This window comes from Hemiscyllium ocellatum, chromosome 28 (assembly GCF_020745735.1).
Source record: "Hemiscyllium ocellatum isolate sHemOce1 chromosome 28, sHemOce1.pat.X.cur, whole genome shotgun sequence".
NCBI classification, from domain to species: domain Eukaryota; kingdom Metazoa; phylum Chordata; class Chondrichthyes; order Orectolobiformes; family Hemiscylliidae; genus Hemiscyllium; species Hemiscyllium ocellatum.
In genome coordinates, this window is record NC_083428.1 from 28917932 (window position 1) to 28941745 (window position 23814).

Here is a 23814-nt window from a genome sequence, read left to right on the forward strand (position 1 = left end):
GAATAGTAGATCTACTTTGTGATTGGAGGTCTGTAAAGTTTGATGGTAAATGTGTATAATTAGATTACTTACAGTGTGAAAACAGGCCCTTCGGCCCAACAAGTCCACATCCACCCGCCGAAGTGCAATCCACCCATACCCCTACACTTACCCCTTCATCTAACACTACGGCCAATTCACCTGACCCACACATCTTTGGACTGTGGGAGGAAACCGTAGCACCCGGAGGAAACCCATGCAGACACAGGGAGAATGTGCAAACCCCACACAGTGAGTTGCCTGAGGTGGGAATTGAACCCGGGTCTCTAACCACTGTGCCACCGTGACGCCCACAAGTCTAGCTTACTTTTAATTGTAAGCAATTAGAAATGTTGCTTAGATTAGAAATGTGAGAAAATGAAAGGTTCACAATCACAACATTTTGAATGTAACACATAGAGCTGGTGGATCTCTTTTGACAATAGCCCTGCTAAATTCAATTATTTAGAAAGACATGAGTATCATTGCATCATATCGTTCTGCTGCTCAGGTGAAGTTGTGTTCACCTCAGGTCATGAGATTAAAATGCTGTGGCGTAAACATTGGCCGAGGTCAGAATCCAAGGATCCTTAACATGTTTTCAGCTGACGAGGGAATCTCTGTGGACATTCCAAATGAATGGCTTTTCAGCTGGATTTTTTTGAAGCTTCACGTGGAGATCTGCAAGCACTAATTGTGAAGTGTGGCAGCCAAAGTGTGATGAAGACTGACGTACACTAAATCACACATTGTTATACGCATAGAAGCAAACATTTAGTCATTCTGTACTTACAGATGATACTGAATAAGGGGAGGGAGGTTTGTCCAAATTAACAGGGAGTTCAAAGGTTCCACAGCGCAGATGTCCATTGTCCAAGATTGACAACCACTGTTGCAAATTAAAAATATAGACAATTAACACATTTAATGCCCTAGGAATATAAGCAGCATACCTAGGGCATCTATTATCCTTCTAAAATTGGGATAATATATTCCAGAATGTCAATCTCTTGTTTTATACGGAGATGTTTGTTTAGCCAGTAATCAAACCTCCAGAAATCAACAACCACCATCATTGATCATTGTCAGAAACAAAATCAATTAGTCAAACAACTCACATTTCCAGTGTTGATGTGGTTTGAGTTGGCAAGTGTGTAAATGTATTTGGTCCATTGACTTTCTTTATTCACTATACAGCCTGTCAAGATACATCCTCACTGTTCACCTGTCCAGGTTCGCAATCTCCAATCTGACTTAGATCCTCCAGCTACAACCCAAATCCTGGAGGTCTGCTTGTTTATGTGGACCCTGGGCACAGAGTGTAAAGGGTCTCCCCCCACAGGGCACAGAGTGTAGAGGGTCTCCCCCCACAGGGCACAGAGTGTAGAGGGTCTCCCCCACGGGCACAGAGTGTAGAGAGTCTCCCACTCTGGGCACAGTGTAGAGGGTCTCCCACCCTGGGCACAGTGGGTAGAGAGTCTCCCACCCTGGGCACAGTGTAGAGGGTCTCCCACTCTGGGTACAGTGGGTAGAGAGTCTCCCATTCTGGGCACAGTGGGTAGAGAGTCTCCCACCCTGGGCACAGTGTAGAGGGTCTCCCACCCTGGGCACAGTGGGTAGAGAGTCTCCCACTCTGGGCACAGTGGGTAAAGGGTCTCCCACCCTGGGCACAGTGTAGAGGGTCTCCCACCCTGGGCACAGTGGGTAGAGAGTCTCCCACTCTGGGCACAGTGGGTAGAGGGTCTCCCACTCTGGGCACAGTGGGTAGAGAGTCTCCCACTCTGGGCACAGTGTAGAGGGTCTCCCACCCTGGGCACAGTGGGTAGAGAGTCTCCCACTCTGGGCACAGTGGGTAGAGGGTCTCCCACCCTGGGCACAGTGGGTAGAGAGTCTCCCACTCTGGGCACAGTGGGTAGAGGGTCTCCCACTCTGGGCACAGTGGGTAGAGAGTCTCCTGCCCTTGGCTCAGTGGGTAAAGGGTCTCCCACTCTGGGCACAGTGGGTAGAGGGTCTCCCACCCTGGGCACAGTGGGTAGAGAGTCTCCCATCCTTGGCTCAGTGGGTAAAGGGTCTCCCACTCTGGGCTCAGTGGGTAAAGGGTCTCCCACTCTGGGCACAGTGGGTAGAGAGTCTCCCACTCTGGGCACAGTGGGTAGAGGGTCTCCCACCCTGGGCACAGTGGGTAGAGAGTCTCCCGCCCTTGGCTCAGTGGGTAAAGGGTCTCCCACTCTGGGCACAGTGGGTAGAGGGTCTCCCACCCTGGGCACAGTGGGTAGATAGTCTCCCGCCCTTGGCTCAGTGGGTAAAGGGTCTCCCACTCTGGGCTCAGTGGGTAAAGGGTCTCCCACTCTGGGCACAGTGGGTAGAGAGTCTCCCACTCTGGGCACAGTGGGTAGAGGGTCTCCCACCCTGGGCACAGTGGGTAGAGGGTCACCCACTCTGGGCACAGTGGGTAGAGAGTCTCCCACTCTGGGCACAGTGGGTAGAGGGTCTCCCACTCTGGGCACAGTGGGTAGAGGGTCTCCCACTCTGGGCACAGTGGGTAGAGAGTCTCCCACTCTGGGCACAGTGGGTAGAGAGTCTCCCACTCTGGGCACAGTGGGTAGAGGGTCTCCCACCCTGGGCACAGTGTAGAGGGTCTCCCACTCTGGGCACAGTGGGTAGAGAGTCTCCCGCCCTTGGCTCAGTGGGTAAAGGGTCTCCCACCCTGGGCACAGTGGGTAGAGGGTCTCCCACCCTGGGCACAGTGGGTAGAGGGTCTCCCACCCTGGGCACAGTGGGTAGAGGGTCTCCTGCCCTTGGCTCAGTGGGTAAAGGGTCTCCCACCCTGGGCACAGTGGGTAAAGGGTCTCCCACCCTGGGCACAGTGGGTAGAGGGTCTCCCACCCTGGGCACAGTGGGTAGAGAGTCTCCCACTCTGGGCACAGTGGGTAGAGAGTCTCCCACTCTGGGCACAGTGGGTAGAGGGTCTCCTGCCCTTGGCTCAGTGGGTAAAGGATCTCCCACCCTGGGCACAGTGGGTAGATGGTCTCCCACTCTGGGCGCAGTGGGTAGAGGGTCTCCTGCCCTTGGCTCAGTGGGTAAAGGATCTCCCACCCTGGGGACAGTAGGTAGAGGGTCTCCCACCCTGGGGACAGTGGGTAGAAGGTCTTCTATCCTGGGCAGTGAGCTAATTCTTAAAGCAGCTCCAGTCTGAGGCCACTCGAGCTGCCTGGAGCTGTGGCCAATGCCCCAGAGCCAGATCTGCTTGTGATTAGTTTAATCCACTGAAAGTATTTGGGTAGATCTATACTGTAAAAGGTCAACATAATGGGGGATTACTGCATTCAGCTCACTGCTTACTTGTAACATTCTTCCACTCAGCAGTTCCTCAACTGGACTAATATTCCTTGAAGGGTCAACAGTGACAACTCTGCAGTCAGCCATAAAGTCACAGCAGGTTCCTGGAGCTCACTGAATCCAGACCCTTCACACAAACACTAAACCAGCTCATGGTCTCTGGAACTGAGGCAGGATCTCACAGCGAGCAACACTGAGAGACAGAGGCAGGTACACAGAGGGAGAGGCAGGTACACTGAGAGGGAGAGGGAGAGAGGGTTACGAAATGCTTCCAAATTCTGTCTGTTGAATTAAATGGACTGAAAACCAGCTGGGATTTTCTAACCCCTGCATGTGATATTGCCACTAGATTCTCCTTTCTGTGAACAATGATCTGAGATCCATTCAGACCATGTTAAATGACCATACAATCTGGACAAATATTTTGATTCTTACAAAACAGCCTATTTCTGAACTGAGGTTGAATTGTGTAGAGCAACAGTACAGGTATATTTACAAGAACTTTAAAGTCCATACACACTTTGTATATGCTCCATAATGTTTGCTCCCCTGATTTTGACCAGTGGTTCCTGTACATTCTGGTTTTCTTAGCAACACAGCTGATGTAGCTCTCCAACAATGAACCCTCAGCTCACAATGGAATCAAGTTAGTTTGTCACAAAAATAGAACTCGTTCCAGCTTCAAACCTGTTCCATTTGACAAGGTCAAAGGAAAAAAGTTGTAGACCTTATCCGGCCTGGTATTGACCCCAGCTTGGTACTTATCCCGGCCTCATATTGACCCTGGCCTCGTACTGACCCCGGCTGGTACTGACCCCGGCTTGGTACTGACCCCGGCTTGGTACTGACCCCGGCCTGGTATTGATACCAGCCTGGTACCGACCCCAGCCTGATACTGATCCCGGCCTGGTACCGACCCCAGCCTGGTACTGACCCTGGCTTTGTACCAACCCCGGCCTGGTACCGACCCCGGCCTGGTATTGATACCAGCCTGGTACTGACCCCGGCCTGGTACCAACCCCAGCCTGGTATTGATACCAGCCTGGTTACTGACCCCGGCCTGATATCGACCCTAGCCTGGTACTGACCCCGGCCTGGTACTGACCCTGGCTTTGTACCGACCCTGGCATGGTACCGACCCCAGCCTGGTAATGACCCCGGCCTGGTATTGATACCAGCCTGGTACCGACCCCGGCCTGGTACTGACCCCGGCTTTGTTCCGACCCTGGCCTGGTACTGACCCCAGCTTGGCACCAACCCCAGCCTGGTACTGACCCCGGTTTTGTACTGACCCCAGCCTGGTAATGATCCCAGTCTGGTACTGACCCCAGCCTAGTACTGACCCCGGCTTTGAACCGATCCCGGCCTGGTACCGACCCCAGCCTGGTACTGACCCCGGCCTGGTACTGACCCTGGCCTGGTACCGACCCCAGCCTGGTACTGACCCCAGCCTGGTACTGACCCCAGCCTGGTACTGACCCTGGCCTGGTACCGACCCCAGCCTGGTACTGATCCCGGCCTGGTATCGACTCCAGCCTCGTATTGACCTACTGCATTAGATGGTTGTTTACCCACCATATATTAGGGAAAAATGGTTTAATAAGCAGCCAGTGGCAGTTCAGAAACTCACGCTGTAGCCCAGTGGAACTTCAGGACTGTCCTGGCTCTGTTTGGGCTGACAGTTGATATGGTAAAAGGTGAAGAGCAGGTGATGGCCTTCAGTGAGACGAGATGGCAACTTTATCTTCACTTCCTCATAGAAGAAAGGAGACCTGCCGAGGAAGGAGGAGAAGCTGATGTTATAAAATAAACCAGCAACAAAATCTAAAGTTACTTATCCCCAAAAAGGAGAAGGACACAGGGCTCTGGGAAGAGAGTGGGACATTCGGACTCACTGGATAGTTTTCCAAGAGTCAGCACGGTGGGGATGGGCTGAACACCATCCTGCTGTGTTGAAGGATTTTATGATTTTATATCCACCAATACCGGGGAACAGGCCATAATGTAACCGCTGTTATGATGGCATATTGACGATCTGACCAATCATGGTGGAACGAAATGTGTTGATGTGTTTACTGAGGTTCAGAGAACCAATTACACAGGGAGATGGAGGCTTCTTGATAACTCTGTTGGGAATAGCAGTCCCATTCCCACACCATTATGACTGAACTAAGGAGGTGCCCAGTGTGATCTCAGCACAGCTGACTTCCAGAGTAAAGACATAAAGGATTCTTGTTTCTGAACAGGATCCAACAACACAGCTGGTAACGTCTGTGTCTGGAGGTCGGGTGAGGACAGGTTTCTCCATGGTTCCCCTCTTTTAATTAGAAAAGCAAGTACACAGAGTGGATACAGGGACTGGGAGGGTACAGGCAAAGAGAGGGTACAAGCACAGCGAGGGTACAGGCTCGCGAAGGGTACAGGCATGGGAGGGGTACAGGCATGGGAGGGGTACAGGCACGGGAAGGGTACAGGCACAGGGAAGGTACAGGCATGGGGTGGGTACAGGCACATGGAGGGTACAGGCATGTGGCGGGTACAGGCACGCGGCGGGTCCAGGCACAGGGAGGATACAGGCATAACAAATCTAACCATAATCCATGTTGCAAAATCATTTCTGAATGGAGAATGGTTCTCCCATTTATTAAAATGTTACTTGTGTACCTGGTACCCTTTAAGTGTACCATAAATAATCTGCCTTCCACCGCCCCCCATCCCCCTCCACCCAAGTCAGGACATATCACCGCTTCGCTTTGGCCACCAGTTCCACTGGGTCACCAGGAACATCTATAACATGCACTCACAAGGGTGAAGAACTAGCTTAGGATGTGGTTTTCCAAGTCTCCCCAATGGAATGCAGCATTTCTAGTCACCGGGAGAATCTGGATTCAATCAGTTCCTTACCTACAGAGACTGATCATGAATCGGTGACTTCGCCAGCACATTGCCAGTGGAAAACCAGCCATTACTGAACTCTGACCAACTCTGAACAGTGGGCCCAAAGTCACCAGCTGTAGCTCTCACAGCTGATCCCATATGCTTACTTTACAGGGCAGAGAATTCCGGTTAGTCACTAGAAGCACTCTTACCCACTGTGGTAACATGTGCTTACAGACAGTGCTCCTGCTCAGTGTTCCTAGGCAGTGCTCCCATCTAATGCTCCTATTCAGTTTCCCCACACCCTGCCCCCACCCAGTGCCCAACTCCCGTTCCTACCCAGTGCTCCCAGCCAGTGATAACATCCCCTGCTCCCGTCCAGTGCTCTTGCCCAATGCTCCCAGCCAGTGTGTACCTGCTGTGGTAGGCCACGGGTGTATATGATTCATTTACATATTCAGGATGTCCAGATTTTCCAAAGATGACCTGCAAGGTAATTATTAACAACTCTCAGTCACACAATAGATGTGTATGGGAAGCAAGCAAGCTGACTTTCACCTTCACAGAGCAGAGAATGGGATGGCACAAAGCAGAGGGCCAGTGTGGTGTGTAGGGCACAGACCTCACTGAATGATGTGGTACCAGAGGCTATAGCAATTCACCAACCATCCCTCCCTCTGCAATTCCACCAGCTCCACTGTGAGAACCTGGAAACAGTGTTTATAATGTAGTGGCAGGGGCTCCAGCTGGGGAGATGGACTCCCACATTAAGGAGTGGTTGTGCCTAGAGCAAACAGTTGCACATCTTGGGGGTGTAATGAAGGATGTTGCACTGAGAATTGAAACATTCCTGTGCTTGTCACCAATACCCACAATGTGCCTCAATTCCCCAACACCTTGCTATTGCCTTCTCATTAGTCACTGGCAGTGGTTTAATGCCAAGCTCCAGCAAGTTGAGTCTCACCGGTAGGACATTGTTGACTTTTTCACTGCCCATCAACTGGATTTTCACTGTGATGTTCCGTGCTGATCCCTGTCGGTTCGTGAAGTTGAAGAATTGAGGGTAGACATAGAGTAGGTTTCTGAAAATAAAACACAAAACATCATTTAAGGACACGAGAAATTCATCATTGGTGGGGAAGCGACAGCGTGGTGGCATTGTTTCTGAACCGTTAATCCAGAGACCCTGGGTTCAAATCACGCCATGGCAAATAGAATTTGAATTAAATATTTAAAAATCTGGAATTATGAGTCTAATGTATCACTTGCTGGAAATCCCATCTAGTGTTTAGGGAAGGGAACCGCCATCTTTACCTGCTCTGGCCTACATGTGACTTCAGAGTCGAAAGTGTCGTGCCAGAAAAGCACAGCAGGTCAGGCAGCATTCAAGGAGCAGGAGATTCAATGTTTCGGGCAGGCGTATGCCCAAAACATTGATTCTCCTGCTCCTCGGATGCTGCCTGACCTGCTGTGCTTTTCCAGCACCACACTCTCGACTCTGCTCTCCAGCATCTGCAGTCCCCACTTTCTCCTAGATGTGACGTCAGACCAACAACAACGTGGTTGACTGTTTAACTGCCCTCTGAGCAATTAGGGGTGGGCAATAAATGCTAGCCTGGCCAACGGTGCCTACATCCCATAAATTAATTATTTTTTAAAATCACCAACATTACATCATGAAATAACACAGGATTGGGGGAGCACACTTGAAAAATATCAGTTTACGAAATGCAGTTTGCACCTTTTGAGGAAGCCCTTCCAATCACTCATGTCTCCAAGGAGACACTTACACCCATGTATATCTAGAAACACCAACTTTCCTGGATTTCTGTGGTCAGCAAGATGTTCACAATAGAGTTGCTCCTGTATTGCAAAGTCCTTTAAAAACATCAATCACCATGTCAGTCACTGGCATATCTGTATTTGTGTGATCTTTGCTCCAATCTGTTGTGCATTAGATGTGTAACCTCTATTCTAGACCCCTGTGCTGCAAGAGTTCTGCTCTGGATCCTTTCATAATGCCTCAGTAATCAACCATCGTCAATTCGTCAGTACAGTGTATTTGCGGGAAAGATTCTCATTCCCTTGAAACTATACATGGAAGCCCAGCTCCATTATTCTGTTTCTGAACTCCCTGGAATGCAGATATGACCTTTAACTTGGTCTCTGAAAGTGTAAACATGACCTTTACTCTTGCTCTCCTAATAGTGCAGACATAACGTCTGTTCCTGGTTCCTTAATTGATCACAAATGGTTTTAGTTCCAGTCTTAAACAGTCCGATAAACCACTTCAGGATCAAGGCTTTGTCCACATATTATTTGCTTACTGAGCTCAAAAATACAGCTGCCATTGGGGCAGCATGGTGGCTCAGTGGTTGGCACTGTTACCTCACAGCACCAGTGTCCCTGGTTCAACTCCACCCTCAGTCAACTGTCAGTGTGAAGTTTCCTCCCACAGTACAAAAATGTGCAGATTAGGTGGATAGGCCAAGCTAAATTGCCCATAGTGTCCAGGGATATGTAGGCTAGGTGCACTGGCCATGGGGAAAGCAGAATAATGGGGATGGGTCTGGGTAGAATGTCCTTCAGAGGGTCAGTGTGGACTTGATAGGCTGAACAGCCTGCTCCCACACTGTAGGGATTCTATGATTGGAAGATGACAAATGATCAAGTCAACACATTTTGACACTACAGTCTTAAACTAAAACTGAACCAAATGTTTGGGGCTCCTGTCACAATTTCATTCTAAACGTTTCAGCTTTCTTTCCTGGTTTCAAACAGTGTTTAAGATGCTCCTCAGTTTTGAAGGGAGAGATGGTGGCATCGTGGTAATACCACTGGACGAGTAATCTAAAGACTCAGGCTCCGGGACATCAGTTCAAATCCCACCAAGGGTAGATAATGGAATTTAAATTCAGTTAATAATTCGAGTGCTGAAACCATCATCAATCACTATTTAAAAACCCATCATTTGTACATGCCTCTGCGTAATTCCAGACATCACAACAATATAGCTAACTCACAACTGCCCTCTGAAATGGTCCAGTAAGCCACTCGTTTGCAGAGCAATCAAGAATAGGCGACTCCACCCCCCATCCCATGAAATAATTTTTTTAAATGCTTTTGAACATTGCTATTCAATCTGTTTTCATTACCTTGTCAGGTCATTAGAGGTCACTCAAAAAAAAGTCTCATCTCATATTTTGCCATGACTTGGAGCTGCTGGTGTTGAAATGGGTTGGACAAAGTTAAAAATCACACAACACCAGGTTATAGTCCAACAGGTTTATTTGGAAGCACTAGCTTTCAGAGCGCTGCTCCTTCATCAGGGGGTTGGAGAGCACAACCTACTGCACAACCACCTGGTGAAGGAGCAGTGCTCTGAAAGCTAGTGCTTCCAAATAAACCTGTTGGACTATAACCTGGTGTTGTGTGATTTTTAACTTCATTTTTTGCCAATGTTATTAATTCTGTCTTGTCTGTTTACTGACGCTGTTGTGGTTCTGCTCGCCGAGCTGGAAGTTTTTGCTGCAAACGTTTCGTTCCCTGGCTAGGGAACATCATCAGTGCTGTTGGAGCCTCGTGTGAAGCGCTGCTTTGATGTTTCTTCCGGTATTTATATTGGTTTGTTCTTGCCGCTTCCGGGTGTCAGTTTCAGCTGCAGTGATTTGTATGTGGGGTCCAGGTCGATGTGTCTGTTGATGGAGTTTGGGGATGAATGCCATGCTTCTAGGAATTCTCTGGCTGTTCTCTGTCTGGCTTGTCCTATGTTAGTGGTGTTTTCCCAGTCAAATTCATGTTGCTGGTTGTCTGAGTGTATGGCTACTAGAGATAGCTGGTCGTGTCGTTTTGTGGCTAGCTGATGTTCATGGATGCTCTTTAGATTGACAATTGATTTTCCTTATTTAAGTTAAATAGTTCATACTTAAAGCTAATCAGAGTGTTTCCAGCATCCACCATGATTACAGCTACCGTTTTCAGCGCTCCTCAGTTAAACATGGACCTTAAAATTAAATTGTGCAATTATACAGAAATAAGCAGCTTTTTGAACTGGGCCTCATACAGCCCTGCCCGTTCTGAAGCTGTCCAGCCTGTGTCAATTCACATCGGGTTTTTCTACAAAATAACCGAACATGTCAATGTGAGGAGTTTAATTAGAGATTAGAAAAAGGTTTGAATTCGATGGAAGTCAAGAGTTATTTTTACTGTAGAATTCACTAATTGACAGGTTCAGAAATTGTCTGAAGATGCAGAGAACCAGGTGTGATTGTTGTTAAACCACACAGCTCTTATGAGTCAGCGACAATGTGCTCACAAGCTACAAAATCTCATTACTGGTTGCTGATCTCACCAGTTTAAAATACGTACGGGGCCAACACTACAGTTAACCCAATGTTTGTCGGTAGATTGTGGGCTCCATTTCCACTCGATCACAGCAGTAGCCTGAGAGCTTCAGTGAAGCACCAAGGTTGTGGGGCATCTTCCAGGATGAAACATATAATGGAGCTCCCCTCTTCCCTCCCAAATGTCCTTGAAAAGATCCCACAACAGTATCCCAACAGTTCTCCCTGGTGGACTGGATGGTACTTATTATTCAATCACTGAAACAGATTATCTTGGTTATTAATTATCACGTTAATGCAGGTAGGATCTTGCTGCATGCTCTCAGGGACCACTGTGTCTCCTGCATTACAACAACATCTACATGTTCACAAGCACTTCATCAATGTAAAGTGCTTTCAGCATGTCCAGAGGTCAGAATTTTCAATATAGCCATGATGTGGAGCTGCTGGTGTTGGACTGGAATGGACAAAGTTAAAAAGTCACACAACACCAGATTATAGTCCAACAGGTTTATTTGGAAGTACAAGCTTTTGGAGCACTGCTCCTTTTTCAGGTACATTTCCTTGCAGTAGTCCTTTCTATTCTGAATGACGATGGCTCCTTATTTCTCTGCTGGTTTGATGACAATGTTGTGATTGGTCTTGAGTGCATGGATGGTGTTACATTGTGATTGGCTGATGTTTTGTTCTACCTTGTGAGTGCAGCTGATGAATCTGGCATTTACACATTCCCGGACAGTTTGAGGATACATGTCAAGCTCAGGGCAGCGGCTCTCCGGAGGGGTCCAAACCAACTCCTCCTTTGGTCACTCGACTATGGATCCCTCAGACGACTGTTCTGGTTTGCCGGTTGTCTCATTAGGCTCGCTGCTGACATCTTGGAAGGGTTCCAGACGTCTCATGCGTCTGATGAATTCTCCGTGTCTGCTGTAAGACCAACGGGGTCCATTTTGGTGATGAGGCCGAAATTGAGTCACCGGCTGAGAACTTCAATCTCTTCCAGTCGAAAGGTGCGGTCCAATAAGTTGACCATTGATTTCCCCATGGTGGTACTGTTTTCAACTGTGGTGCTGGGGAGGCTTGGCTACTGCTGGCGGTTATGCCAAGTTTCTCCAGTTTCGGGTTCTTGGTGTGCGTGTGCATATAGCTACCTGATAAAGGAGCAGTATTTTGAGAGCTTGTACTTCCAAATAAATCTGTTGCATTATAACCTGGTGTTGTGTGATTTTTAATTATGTAAATATAAGTCTTTCTTTCTTTCACAGGGTCATATGGTATTAAAGGAAGACACTTTAGTCCAGCAGGTTACCATGGGCATGTCTGCTTTCAGACAGGGACACAGGGACAGTGAAGGGATGGAAGAGCTGCATTTGGATTTCTTCTCATTGTGCCTGACATAAAATCCTCATGGATTCCTTCTCTTCTTTCCTAAGGACCTCACAACTAAAACCATGTTCCCAAGGCTTAGAACGCAGTGATTTCAGTAGAAAAGCCCTGGGCTGTTGTAGCACCCACCTCCTGTTGGGTCATCTCCAGTTACAAACAGGAAGGGTGTGTGTATAACAGGATTCACAGTGACTCCGAAAGCAAACCAGGCCAGGACTTATACAATTAATGGCAGGGCCCTAGGGACTGTTACTGATTAAAGAGTCCCTTGAAAGTGGAGTCGCAGGTAGACAAGGTACTGAAGAAGGGGTTTGGTATGCTTGCCTTCACTGATTATAGGAGTTGGTATGTGATGTTGCAGCCGTACAGGACATTGGTGAGACCACTTTTAGAATACTGTGTACAATTCTGGTTGCCCGGCCATAGGAAAGATGTTGTTAAATTTTAGAGGGATCAGAAAAGACTTACAAGGATGTTGCCAGGGTTGGAGGTTTTGAGATTTAGGGAGAGGCTGAATAGGCTGGGGCTATATTCCCTGGAGCATTGGAGGTTGAGGGGTTTAAAGAGGTTTATAAAATCATGAGGGGCATGGATAGGGGAATAGGTTTAAGGTGAGAGAGAAAAATGTTGAAAAGGTCCTGATGGGTAACTTTTTAGTGCAGAAGGTAATGCATGTAGGAATGAGCTGCCAAAGGAAGTGGTGGAAGCTGGTACAGTTACAACATTTTAAAAGCATCTGAACGAGTATTTGAATAGGAAGTGATCAGAGGGATATGGGCCAAATGCTGGCAAATGGGACTAGGTCAGATTGGGATATCTGGTCAACACTGACGAGTTGGACTGAAGGGTTTGTTTCCATGCTGTATGATTCTATGACTCTGTGACTGGCACCTGAATTGCAGTTCATGCTCCAAACCATCTCAAGGGCAAAAAAGGATGAAAAATAGACTGCCCCTGCCAGCAAGGCTCACTGTCGAAGAAAGCATTTTAAAAATCCTGCTTTCAATATAAGTAAATTGAGGATCCAGTTGGAGAGTAAGCCAGACACAGAAGTGACAACAAAATACAGGAGTAATTGAACCATACCCAGGGGTAACACAACTTGACAGACAGCAACTGAGGTATATTATTGAAGAGACTGTACAAGGGGTAACTGTGAGTACATATTCAATGGATGTCTGCTGTACACAGTAGAACCACTGTATGCATACGCATTGATACTGAAAAAAAACAGTATTGCTGTGCTGTTGACATTAGTAAAAGGAAACAGCATTGAGAGTCTGAGGTCATGATCAACAATGTGAACAGTCAGCATTAAGTCAAACACTGCAGGTAGTCTTTCGCCACTTTCCCAAAACTGTGTTGCTCAGAGTTGGCATTAATCCACAGATCAGTAACTAACAAACACACCCGTGTCATTCTGCACTTCTCACTGTACTGGATCAATGCCTGCGGCATTTCCAAGGTGATAATACCGCAGCACACAGTCAGATCAACATGTGTCAGCATCAAAAATACTTTAGGTAAGCAAATATTGAACTTAAATTGTTTGTCCAAAATCCTGTCAGTGAGAGGAGCTACATCTCTTCCACTGTGGCACCTCGGGTTTAAAATGGCCAACCTACAGTGTCATCTAAATGCTGTAAAAACTATCGTACAGGGAATATCTTCACCTTAAACGCCTTTTTCTGTTTCCAGTCTGAACTCCAACCTGCAAATCTCAACAGGACTTTAAGGTAGTTTAGAGGGGCAGGGAAGCTGAATGAGGAGCTATTAGATCGGAAGATGTCAGTAAGTGTGGGGGGAGAAATCGCAATCGCTGTTTACAGTGAAATAATTCAGTTGTTAAACCTCTAGGTACTGTGATATATCATTCAGCATATATATAGGCCCACTTATATTCATCTCTGCCTTTCCCCTGCCAGAGATTATTTACAGACTGCATGATTTGCAATAAAGAGAGCAGTTGAAATCCAAGAGACATGGACATTCTCAGAAGCCTGCATTCCAGTCCCAGCAGAGGGGCACTGGAACAGAACAGAGGAGCCAGCCAAAGGCAAATGCCATACATGTAAAAAACTTTCAGTCAGTGCTATATTCAATATTTTTTATACAAGAAGCAGCAACAGGGCATAGCACACAACTGAGCCATGGAGCTGAAGAGTTGAGTAATATGAGACATAATGTGCAAGGGCAATGCACTGACACTACAGTTCCCAAAACTTTCCATCAATGGGCCTTTCCTCACCTCATGTCGAGTTCCAGGTGACTGGTCAATAAAGATCGATTTAACATGATGTAACATCCGACTTAAAACATCGACTCTCCTGCTCCTCTGACGCTGATTGGTCAATGAGTCCATTTTCTATTGAATCATTTGACGACTATAATCTGGATGGAGCATGGCATTTATTTGAGAGGTGGATATGAGGTTAAACATAGAGCGGTTCGCGGTGCCTGAACCTCACAAAGATGAAGGATAGATGCTGGGGCTTTGCTGATTTGACTTGATCACATACTCCCGTCACATGCAATCAAGGGGAGCTTCACTTTCTGTATTAACTCACTCACTCTCAGCGCCATTGACTTTAAGCTCCCAGCTGATGATGCTAGCTGGATGTGTGAAGGAGAATGCATGTTCAGTGCATGAATCTCACTCACTCTTCAATCTCATTTCAAATACCATTCAGAATCCTTTACAGCTTTTCAGCATCCCATAGGCACATCTTGTTTAGTGCTTGCTAATTCAAGAATATGAGAGATCTGGGGGAATTAGTGAAGCAAGGGGAAGTACTAAATACAAGGATGGGACATAGTAGTGAAGAGAGGCAAATGGAGACAGTGAGATTTGAAGGAGCAAACCCATTGTCAGTTTAACAATCAATATTAATACCAAATTGGAGATAGTGAGGACTGCAGGTCAGGCAAGTCAGAGTCGACAACATGTGGAGCTGGGAAAAAGCTCCAGTTTCAGTTCGGGACCCTCCACCAGGACTCATGATGTAACATCTGACTTAAAACATTGACTCTCCTGCTCCTCTGACGCTGCTTGGCCTGCTGTGCTTTTTTCCAGCTCCACGCTTTGTCAGCATTAATACCAAGGCTTGCTTACATTGTGCTGGATTGCAGTACCAACAATGGATACTCCACAGCCTCAATAAATAGCAACTGGGAATGGGTGGAGCACTGGGCATTGTGAGATTAATTTAACCACAAATCTAAATTCCAATCTTGTTTTCCAAGCAATAAATAAGATTAATTTCTGTAAAATATCAATTCATCTAATGCAAGTTTCACAACACCAACTGACATATTAGAAGCAATCCCCCGCAGGGTTATGTGTTTCAATAACATACACTTCCTTCTCCCACAGACTAATCCCAAGCTTCTAACTAACTGGTTAATCATAAATAGAACAAAAATAAGCAGACCAAATGAACTGACAGCTTGGCTGCCTTTCTATTGATTTTAATGAGACAGATTTAGTCAAGACTGTGGGCACAATCAAAAGGTTATCTGTCTGGCCATGAAAATAACTCAATGATAGTGTGCAAACTTGTTTTTCTCTCTCTCAGCCTAGTTCACAGCTACCATATAAACCCAAGCCAGCAGCCACACCGATTTTAAAAAGGCCACTTGCACAATAGAAATATTTGTGGTGAGTTTCTGCAGTACATCCTGTAAGCTATGCATTCTGCAGATGTTGTAGATATTTTCTAATCCACCTGTTCAGAGTTGTTACAATGCACTGCCGGAGCAGGCGGGACTCAAACCCAGACCTCCTAGCACAGAGGTATGGACACTATCGCTGTAACACAACAGCCTTTCTCCAATCAGGCCAATTTCCTTACGTTTTAATTTCATCATCTTCCATGGGTCCTTAGAACATTCTGGATTACTGGGCAAATGAGTTTACCATCATATCACTGCCTCATTCAACCAAGCAATGGCTGAGAATGCTCTTCTGTGGCTTTTATATTTAGGTTACAAATGCCGATCCCCTTAAATACCAGCTAGAAGATATTTTCTAATTGATCTGTTCAGTGATGTTACTACACAGCGCTGGAGCAGGTGGGACTTGAACTCAGGCCTCCAGGCTGAAAGGTAGGAACACTACCACTACAGCACAACAGTCTTTCCAATCATTCATTTTTTTCCTTTTTATCTATATCCAGAAGTACTTTTACACACAACTGAATGTTTTTTCACCCATCACAAAATCACAGTGCTATTTTTTTCAACTATTAACCATCACCAGTAAATTATTCATATATCCAATTGAATAATTTATGTGCAAAGGCTATTAGGGCAATGAAATCATCAAAGGTGAGGGAGGTAGGGAGAGCAGGAAGGGGCTAAATTAAAATGGAATGGGAAGGGACATAAAGCACTCAACCCCCTGCCCACTCCCCATTATAATGGCATTGAAAGTATTGTTGTACACCACATGCTCCCTCCCCAAGTTACATGCGCATGAACATAAGCCATGGAAGAGCGACAGTCAGCAGAAATGACCACCTCCACAGCCCACCACGTCAACCTATTAATAACCAACACGGGCAGGCCTAGGAGCAGAGACAAGAGGAGGTACTCTGACTTGCCCAAATTTCTCCACTCCAACCAACCAACCAAAGCAGGAGAGATGCATAGCACTCCTTCACAGGATAAGGTTCAAAACATTAATCTTTTTGATCAATAGCTAAACATGTTGATTCAATTACAAGAACAATTGATTCCGTTTACACCACAGATCCTGCTGCTTCTATCCAATGGTTGAGCACTGGATGCGGTATGAGCACTGGATGTGGTATGAGCACTGGATGCGGTATGAGCACTGGATGCGATATGAGCACTGGATGCGATATGAGCACTGGATGTGGTATGAGCACTGGATGTGGTATGAGCACTGGATGCGATATGAGCACTGGATGCGATATGAGCACTGGATGCGGTATGAGCACTGGATGTGGTATGAGCACTGGATGCGGTATGAGCACTGGATGCGATATGAGCACTGGATGCGATATGAGCACTGGATGTGGTATGAGCACTGGATGTGGTATGAGCACTGGATGCGATATGAGCACTGGATGCGTTATGAGCACTGGATGCGGTATGAGCACTGGATGTGGTATGAGCACTGGATGCGGTATGAGCACTGGATGCGATATGAGCACTGGATGCGATATGAGCACTGGATGTGATATGAGCACTGGATGCGTTATGAGCACTGGATGCGATATGAGCACTGGATGTGGTATGAGCACTGGATGTGGTATGCTAAACCAGTTTGAAAGATGAATAAGCAACCAAGAATCAGAGGCAGTGACTATTAGCTGATTATGATGCTTGGCCAAAGGCCATGGTAGAATGGAATAGGGCTGATGGACAAATAATCTTTGTTCTTGCCATACTTTCAAATATTCATAGTTCGGAATACTGTTTGATCTAGGCCAGTTGTGGAAGAGGCTATATTTCACTGTGTGCTGCTCCTGCACTTAATTATCCACTGACCCTGTAAACAATCATTACTCAGTCTGTCCATTCACTTCTTCATTCATCCATCAATGGCCTAACTTGCTCTCTGTCCTTTCCCAATGTACTGGAAAGATATTCCCATCTTTCTTCATTGACGTTGCCTCCAGGCTCTGAAGCAACATTGTGCTGGGCTGGGTCTCTTTAGTCTCCATGAATGTTGTGAGTGATGGGTGACACTAATGAAAGAGATTTTATTTTCTTTTTGTGAGCTTTTGAACTAACGTAGCAGTTTGTGGAGGTGGCTCTAGGTAATTAACTCTGTGCTAATTAAGCCACTGAGTACTGGTCTAGAGAAACAGCCACTAAATACAGATGAAAACTTAAAGAACTGCAGATGCTGTAAATCAGAAACAAAACAGAAGTTTCTGGAAAAGCTCAGCAGGTCTGGCAGCACCTGTGAAGAGAAATCAAAGTTAACATTTCAGATCCAGTCACACAATTGTTTCCTGTTCAGCTGCTGAGCAATGAAGCCTGTGGCCTAGCATTTTATTTTATATTCTATTTTAATTTCACTGCAGATTTTAATATCTTATCCCATTGGAAAGGTTGGTTGTGCAACACGCTAAGAACAGAAATGCGGAGACATTTCTTCAGCCAGAGAGTGGTGGGCCTGTGGAATTCATTGCCGCAGAGTGCAGTGGAGGCCGGGACGCTAAATGTCTTCAAGGCAGAGATTGATAGATTCTTGATGTCTCGAGGAATTAAGGGCTACAGGGAGAATGCAGGTAAGTGGAGTTGAAATGCCCATCAGCCATGATTGAATGGCGGAGTGGACTCGATGGGCCGAATGGCCTTACTTCCACTCCTATGTCTTATGGTCTTATGGTCTTACGCCAGTTGGTGCTAAGATCAGAATTATAACTTGTTTGAGGTGTCAGCCTGATCTGTTCTGTGTCACTACCCTGAAGCCAAAAGGTTTCGCCGAAATGATTTTGGTTCTGCTTCAATGTGCTGTAGTTGTGTTCAGTTCATGCCTGTTGCCTCTTGGCCAGAAACTCAACCTAGTGACAACTGCTTATGCATGAGGCTGGGTTGGAAATGTCATCAGGACATTCAACGATGTGAAGCATCACAGTCAAAATTGTTAGAGATATGACTCTGTGCCAACACTACCACTGTGACGAAGAATCTACTGTTCCATTCCGCCAGGGCTGGGAAACCTGCCTCACATTGCAGAGTGCTGCAGTACCTGATATCTCTTTATTTATTCAGCAATCGTTTATCCATTTCAGAATATTTTGTTACAGACAGTAACAGAACAGAACAGCCTGTGTGACTATCCAAACTCTGTCAACATCCTCTGTGTGGGCTGCTTTCCTGCTTCAGATTGTTATCAGATATCTGCTGGTGTAGAGAATCATTAACATACTCAGAAATCTGAAGTGGGTGACTTGCAAACCAGAAAATCGAAACACACAAATTCTCTGCTTGGATTCTGCAGATGCATTCAGCGCCAGACCTCCTCACAGCCTGCCTTGGAAGCCAGATGAGAGGTGAAAATAGCTGCTTTTCACATCAATGCAGCATTTGAACAAATATGACGCCTAAACACAGTAATAAAACTAAAGGTTGATGGGACAAACACTCCAGTAGCTGGATTCACATGCGAGGAAACATAAAATAATTCTAGTTAGGGAGACCTGTCAACACAGCCCCAGGACATTGTTATATCTTCAGGGACATGTCCTTGCTCGTACCTACTTCACTGCTTCTGCCTGTCATAAGGTCAGGTTACTCATAGTGCTCCACTTCATAACGTACTTGATCATGAAGTAGCCCATGCCATCCTGCAGGAGGATCTAATTAATTCATTTAGAATGATAAAACTAACAGATTATGTTTGTCCAAATAAAATATTTGGCATGAAGAGAAGGCCCAGCAAGCTTCTCTATGACCTGCAAGATGCCATCATTATTGAGCTCCTCCACCATAAATATCCTTCAGGATCGTTGTTCACCTGAGCTTCATACCAACTCCTTCTGGCTACAAGAGCAGGACAAAGATTTGGTCCATATTCTACAGTCTGCCTCCTCCAAAACTCCTTGTCATGTTCAAAACTCAAGTTAACAGTCTGTTAGAATACTCACCACTCACCGAACTGGCTGCAGCAATGGGGCTACATTCTTCAATGGGGAGTGCTGATCTCTGAGTGATAGGTTGTGTGCAAATACACAGGAGGAGAGGGGAAATTGCGGGGAGGGGAAAGGGAAGGAGAGGGTGTACTCATGTGACTCGGCCAACGTGGTCTGTCTCATTCGCTGCAGGCAAGGATACCCTGAGGCATGGTACATTGGTAAGACCGAGCAGATGCTACGACAATGGATGATTGGACACCACACAACAACCACCAGGCAGGGGTGTTCCCTCCCAGTTGGGGAACACTTCAGCTGTCTAGGACAGTTGGCCTCACGCCTTCAGGTGATCATCCTCCAAGGCAGACTTCGGGACAAGCAACAACGCAGAGCAACTGAGCAGAAAGCTGATAGCAAGGTTCGATACCCATGGGAATGGCCTCAACCGGGACCTTGGGTTCACATCACACTACAGGTGACCCCACTGCACAATACACTCTCTTTCTCTCACACACACACACACCCCAACGTGCTCACACACCCATGCGGTCCTTCCCTCACACACAAGCTCTCTCTCATATGGACACACACACACACTCCCAACACTCACACTGACACATGCACCCTCTCACACATACCCCATCACACCCACAGACTTCACGCCTATTTTTTAATAAGCTGAGCTAACTTGAGAATGTAATTTAAAAGAAGTTCTGGGATTTACATCAGAGAACAGAACCTTAACCTCCACAACCACCCTTTGAAGGAGTAGCTCTCCGAAGGTTAGTGCTTCCAAATAAACCTGTTGGACTAAAACCTGGTGTTGGGTGACTTTTAACTCTGTTTATCTTGGTTGCTTTCCTGAGTAACTGGAGCCGATAGGCCACATAGCCTGAAACAGCGGATGATCTGTACCATACCCACTAGTTCATCATCCAAAGTAACGAGGAGCTGAACAAGATTCGCCCAGCAGTCACCACAGGCCTGGGTGAGTGTCCTGCCCAACATCCACACTGAGTTGCAGTTCAAGAAGTCCCAGTAAGGAGTTCTTTTTTTAAAACCTGTGCATGGATATGGGTGTCACTGGCTAGACCAGCATTTGGTATCCATCCATAGTGTCCCTGGAGAAGCTAGCAAGCTGCTTTTTTTTAAAAATTCATCCAGTGGGCGGCACGGTGGCACAGTGGTTAGCACTGCTGCCTCACAGCACCTGAGACCCGGGTTCAATTCCCACCTCAGGCGACTGACTGTGTGGAGTTTGCACGTTCTCCCCGTGTCTGCGTGGGTTTCCTCCGGGTGCTCCGGTTTCCTCCCACAGTCCAAAGATGTGCGGGTCAGGTGAATTGGCCATGCTAAATTGCCCGTAGTGTTAGGTAAGGGGTAAATGTAGGGGTATGGGTGGGTTTCGCTTCGGCGGGTCGGTGTGGACTTGTTGGGCCGAAGGGCCTGTTTCCACACTGTAAGTCTAATCTAATCTAATCTAATCATGGAATGAGGGCATAGCTAGCTAAGCCACCAATTAGTGTCTAATTACTGCCGAGAGGAATTGAAGAGTTAATCACATTGCCGTGAGCCTGGAATCATATGTCGATCAGACCAGGTGAGGATGGCGAGGTGAGGATGGCCAGGTGAGGATGGCCAGGTGAGGATGGCCAGGTGAGGATGGCGAGGTGAGGATGGCAGATTTCTTTCCCTGAATGGCATTAAAGAACCAGATGGGTTTTTATGACAATTGATGGTGGTTACATGATCACCATTAGACATAATTTTGGACTCCAAACTTATTGAATTCAAGTTTCACCATCTGCCATGATGGGATTTGAACTCATGTCCTCAGAATATTGGCCTGGGGCTCTGGATTGCTAGTTGAGTGACATTATTGCTGAGCCACTGCCTTGGACTGCTTTGTAGACCCACAGTGCTGTCAGGGACGGAATTCTAGGCTTTTTGCCCTATGACAATAAGGAATTGCAATATATTAGTTAGGATGGTGTGTGAATTGGATGGAAACTTGCAGATGATGGTGTTCCCATGTATCTGCTATATCCCTTCTACTTCCAGGTGATAGAAGTCACAAGGAGGTTGCTATCTAGAGCTCCTTGGTGAGTAGTGCATCTTGCAGATGATACACAGTGCTGTCACTATGTGTCAGTGCTGGAGGGAGTTCAAGGTGTTAGATGGAGTATCAACCAAGTAGGCTGCTTTTCCTGGTGGTGTCAAGCTTCTTGAGCGTTGTTGGAGCTCCACCCATCCAAGCAAGTAGGGAGTCTTCCACCATGCTCATGACTTGTGTTTTGTCACTGATGAAAAGGCTTTGAAGATTTAGGAAGTCAGTTACTTGCTGCAGAATTCCCAAACTCTAGCCTGCTCTTTATGAGATACATGGTCGAATGCTGCCTTGATATCAGTGCAGTCATCCTCACTTCCCTTTGGGAGTTCAGCACTTTGGTCCAAACATGCTTTTTTTCTCCAGACAATGTTTGGACAAAAACAGTAGTGAGAGAAGGAGCTGAGTATTCCTGAGGAGAGCTCTAACTGAGCATCAGTAAGTAGATTATTGTTGAGTTCATGATGAAGGGCTTATGTCCGAAACGTCGAATTTCCTGTTCTGTTCCTTGAATGCTGCCTGACCTGCTACGCTTTTCCAGCAACACATTTTCAGCTCAGTATTGTTGAGTTCCATTGGTTTTATGCTGGGGTATCCTAACGAACTTCTGTATTGAAAAAAAATTCTGATATCTACTTTGTTCTTTCAGTAATTTGTATTCTTCTGTTACTGCCTTGTCAAGACAGTTGAAATAGTTTCTCCTAATTTCCTCCTACCAAGCCTCCATTATGTGTTACCAAAAGGCAAGGTCTAGATTGGAATAGGAAATATTGGTATCTGTGAACAGAAAACTACCACTGGTACTGACAATAAATGAGCTCAATGTCTCAATACGTAGGAACCTACATTTTGGGTTTGGACAGTAATGAAGGAGGTACATGTGTAAACTACTCCCAAAGAGGAACACAAGTGGAGACAGGCTTAGCCAGGCAGCTGCTCTGCCTATGCAGACAGATATCAATGATTGTATCCTGTTTTGCAGTGGGCCAGAGATTATTTGCACACACATGCTTTCTGTTTTGGATTCCTTGCTGCTGCATTCCCTCTACATTTCATATCTCGGCCAATTCTCCCCCGGCCACCCCACCAATCGAAGAAACCATCAGCTCTATACTGGTGTGCACATGTGTGCAAACCCAGGAAGATACTCAGTGCAGCTGGAGGGCAATGACACTTATATGAAGATGGTAGCTGTCAAAGTGCCCAAGAATCTGAATTTTCACTAGGCCTCATTGTTACTGATATCTGAAGGCACGAAACTGAATGCTAGTGGAGGAAATGCAAAACTCACCTTTGATAGCAACTGTTAACTATTGACAAAAGTTGAAAGGGACATACAGGTGATAGTCATTATTGGATTCATCTTTTCCTGATCTTGCCCTTAGTCCAGCTATTTCCAACACAACAACAAACCTTCTTAACAATGGCGCCTTCTTAACAATGTGGAAAATTGATCAGGCATGTCCTGTCCACAATTACTGCTCTATCTGACTTCTCTTAATCAACAGCAAAGTGTTGGAAGGGATCATTGAAGTACTATCATGCAAAACTTGTTATTTGATGCTCAGTTTGAGTTCCACCTGGGCCACTCGTCTTCTGGCCTCACTACAGCCTTAGTCCAAACATGGATGAAAGAGCTGAATTCCAAAAAGGAAATAAAGTTGACAAAAGTAACGTCAAGGCAGCATCTAGTCAAGTGTCACATCGAGGAACCTGTATAAATATGGAGTCAATAGCAGGCAAAACTATTCAGAGGTTGCAGTCATACCTGGTACAAAACAAGGTGGTTGAGGTTGTTGGAGGCTGAAGATCTCAGTCCCAAGACATCACTACAGGAATCCTAATCATGTTTAGCTCAACCATCTATTGCCTTCCTTCCACTGTAAGGTCAGAGGTGGGAATATTCACTGATTATTGCATAAAGTTCAACAATATTTGTGATTCCTCACATACTGAAGCAGTACATGTCAAAATGCAGCAAGACCTGGACAGTGTTCAAGCTTGGGCTGACAAGTGGCAAGTAATATTGAGACTGCACAGGGACCAGACAATGACAATGACAATCTCCATCAAGGAAGAATCCAACCATCACATGACATTCAATTGTAGTACCATTGCTGACTGACATCCTGGA

The 23814-nt window shown here is 46.3% G+C and overlaps 1 protein-coding gene across 3 annotated transcripts in view; it reads right to left on the minus strand.

Moving 5' to 3' along the window:
- Window positions 1-23814, minus strand: part of LOC132828852 (dedicator of cytokinesis protein 7-like) — a 206242-nt gene that overhangs the window by 83277 nt on the left and 99151 nt on the right. For all 3 annotated transcript variants that reach the window (XM_060846007.1, XM_060846006.1, XM_060846009.1), the window contains exons 15-18: window positions 7199-7316; window positions 6650-6720; window positions 4988-5129; window positions 812-907 (exon numbers count right to left, since the gene is read on the minus strand). In XM_060846007.1, the coding sequence (XP_060701990.1) occupies window positions 812-907; window positions 4988-5129; window positions 6650-6720; window positions 7199-7316 (427 nt within the window). The remainder of the gene's footprint in view (window positions 1-811; window positions 908-4987; window positions 5130-6649; window positions 6721-7198; window positions 7317-23814) is intronic.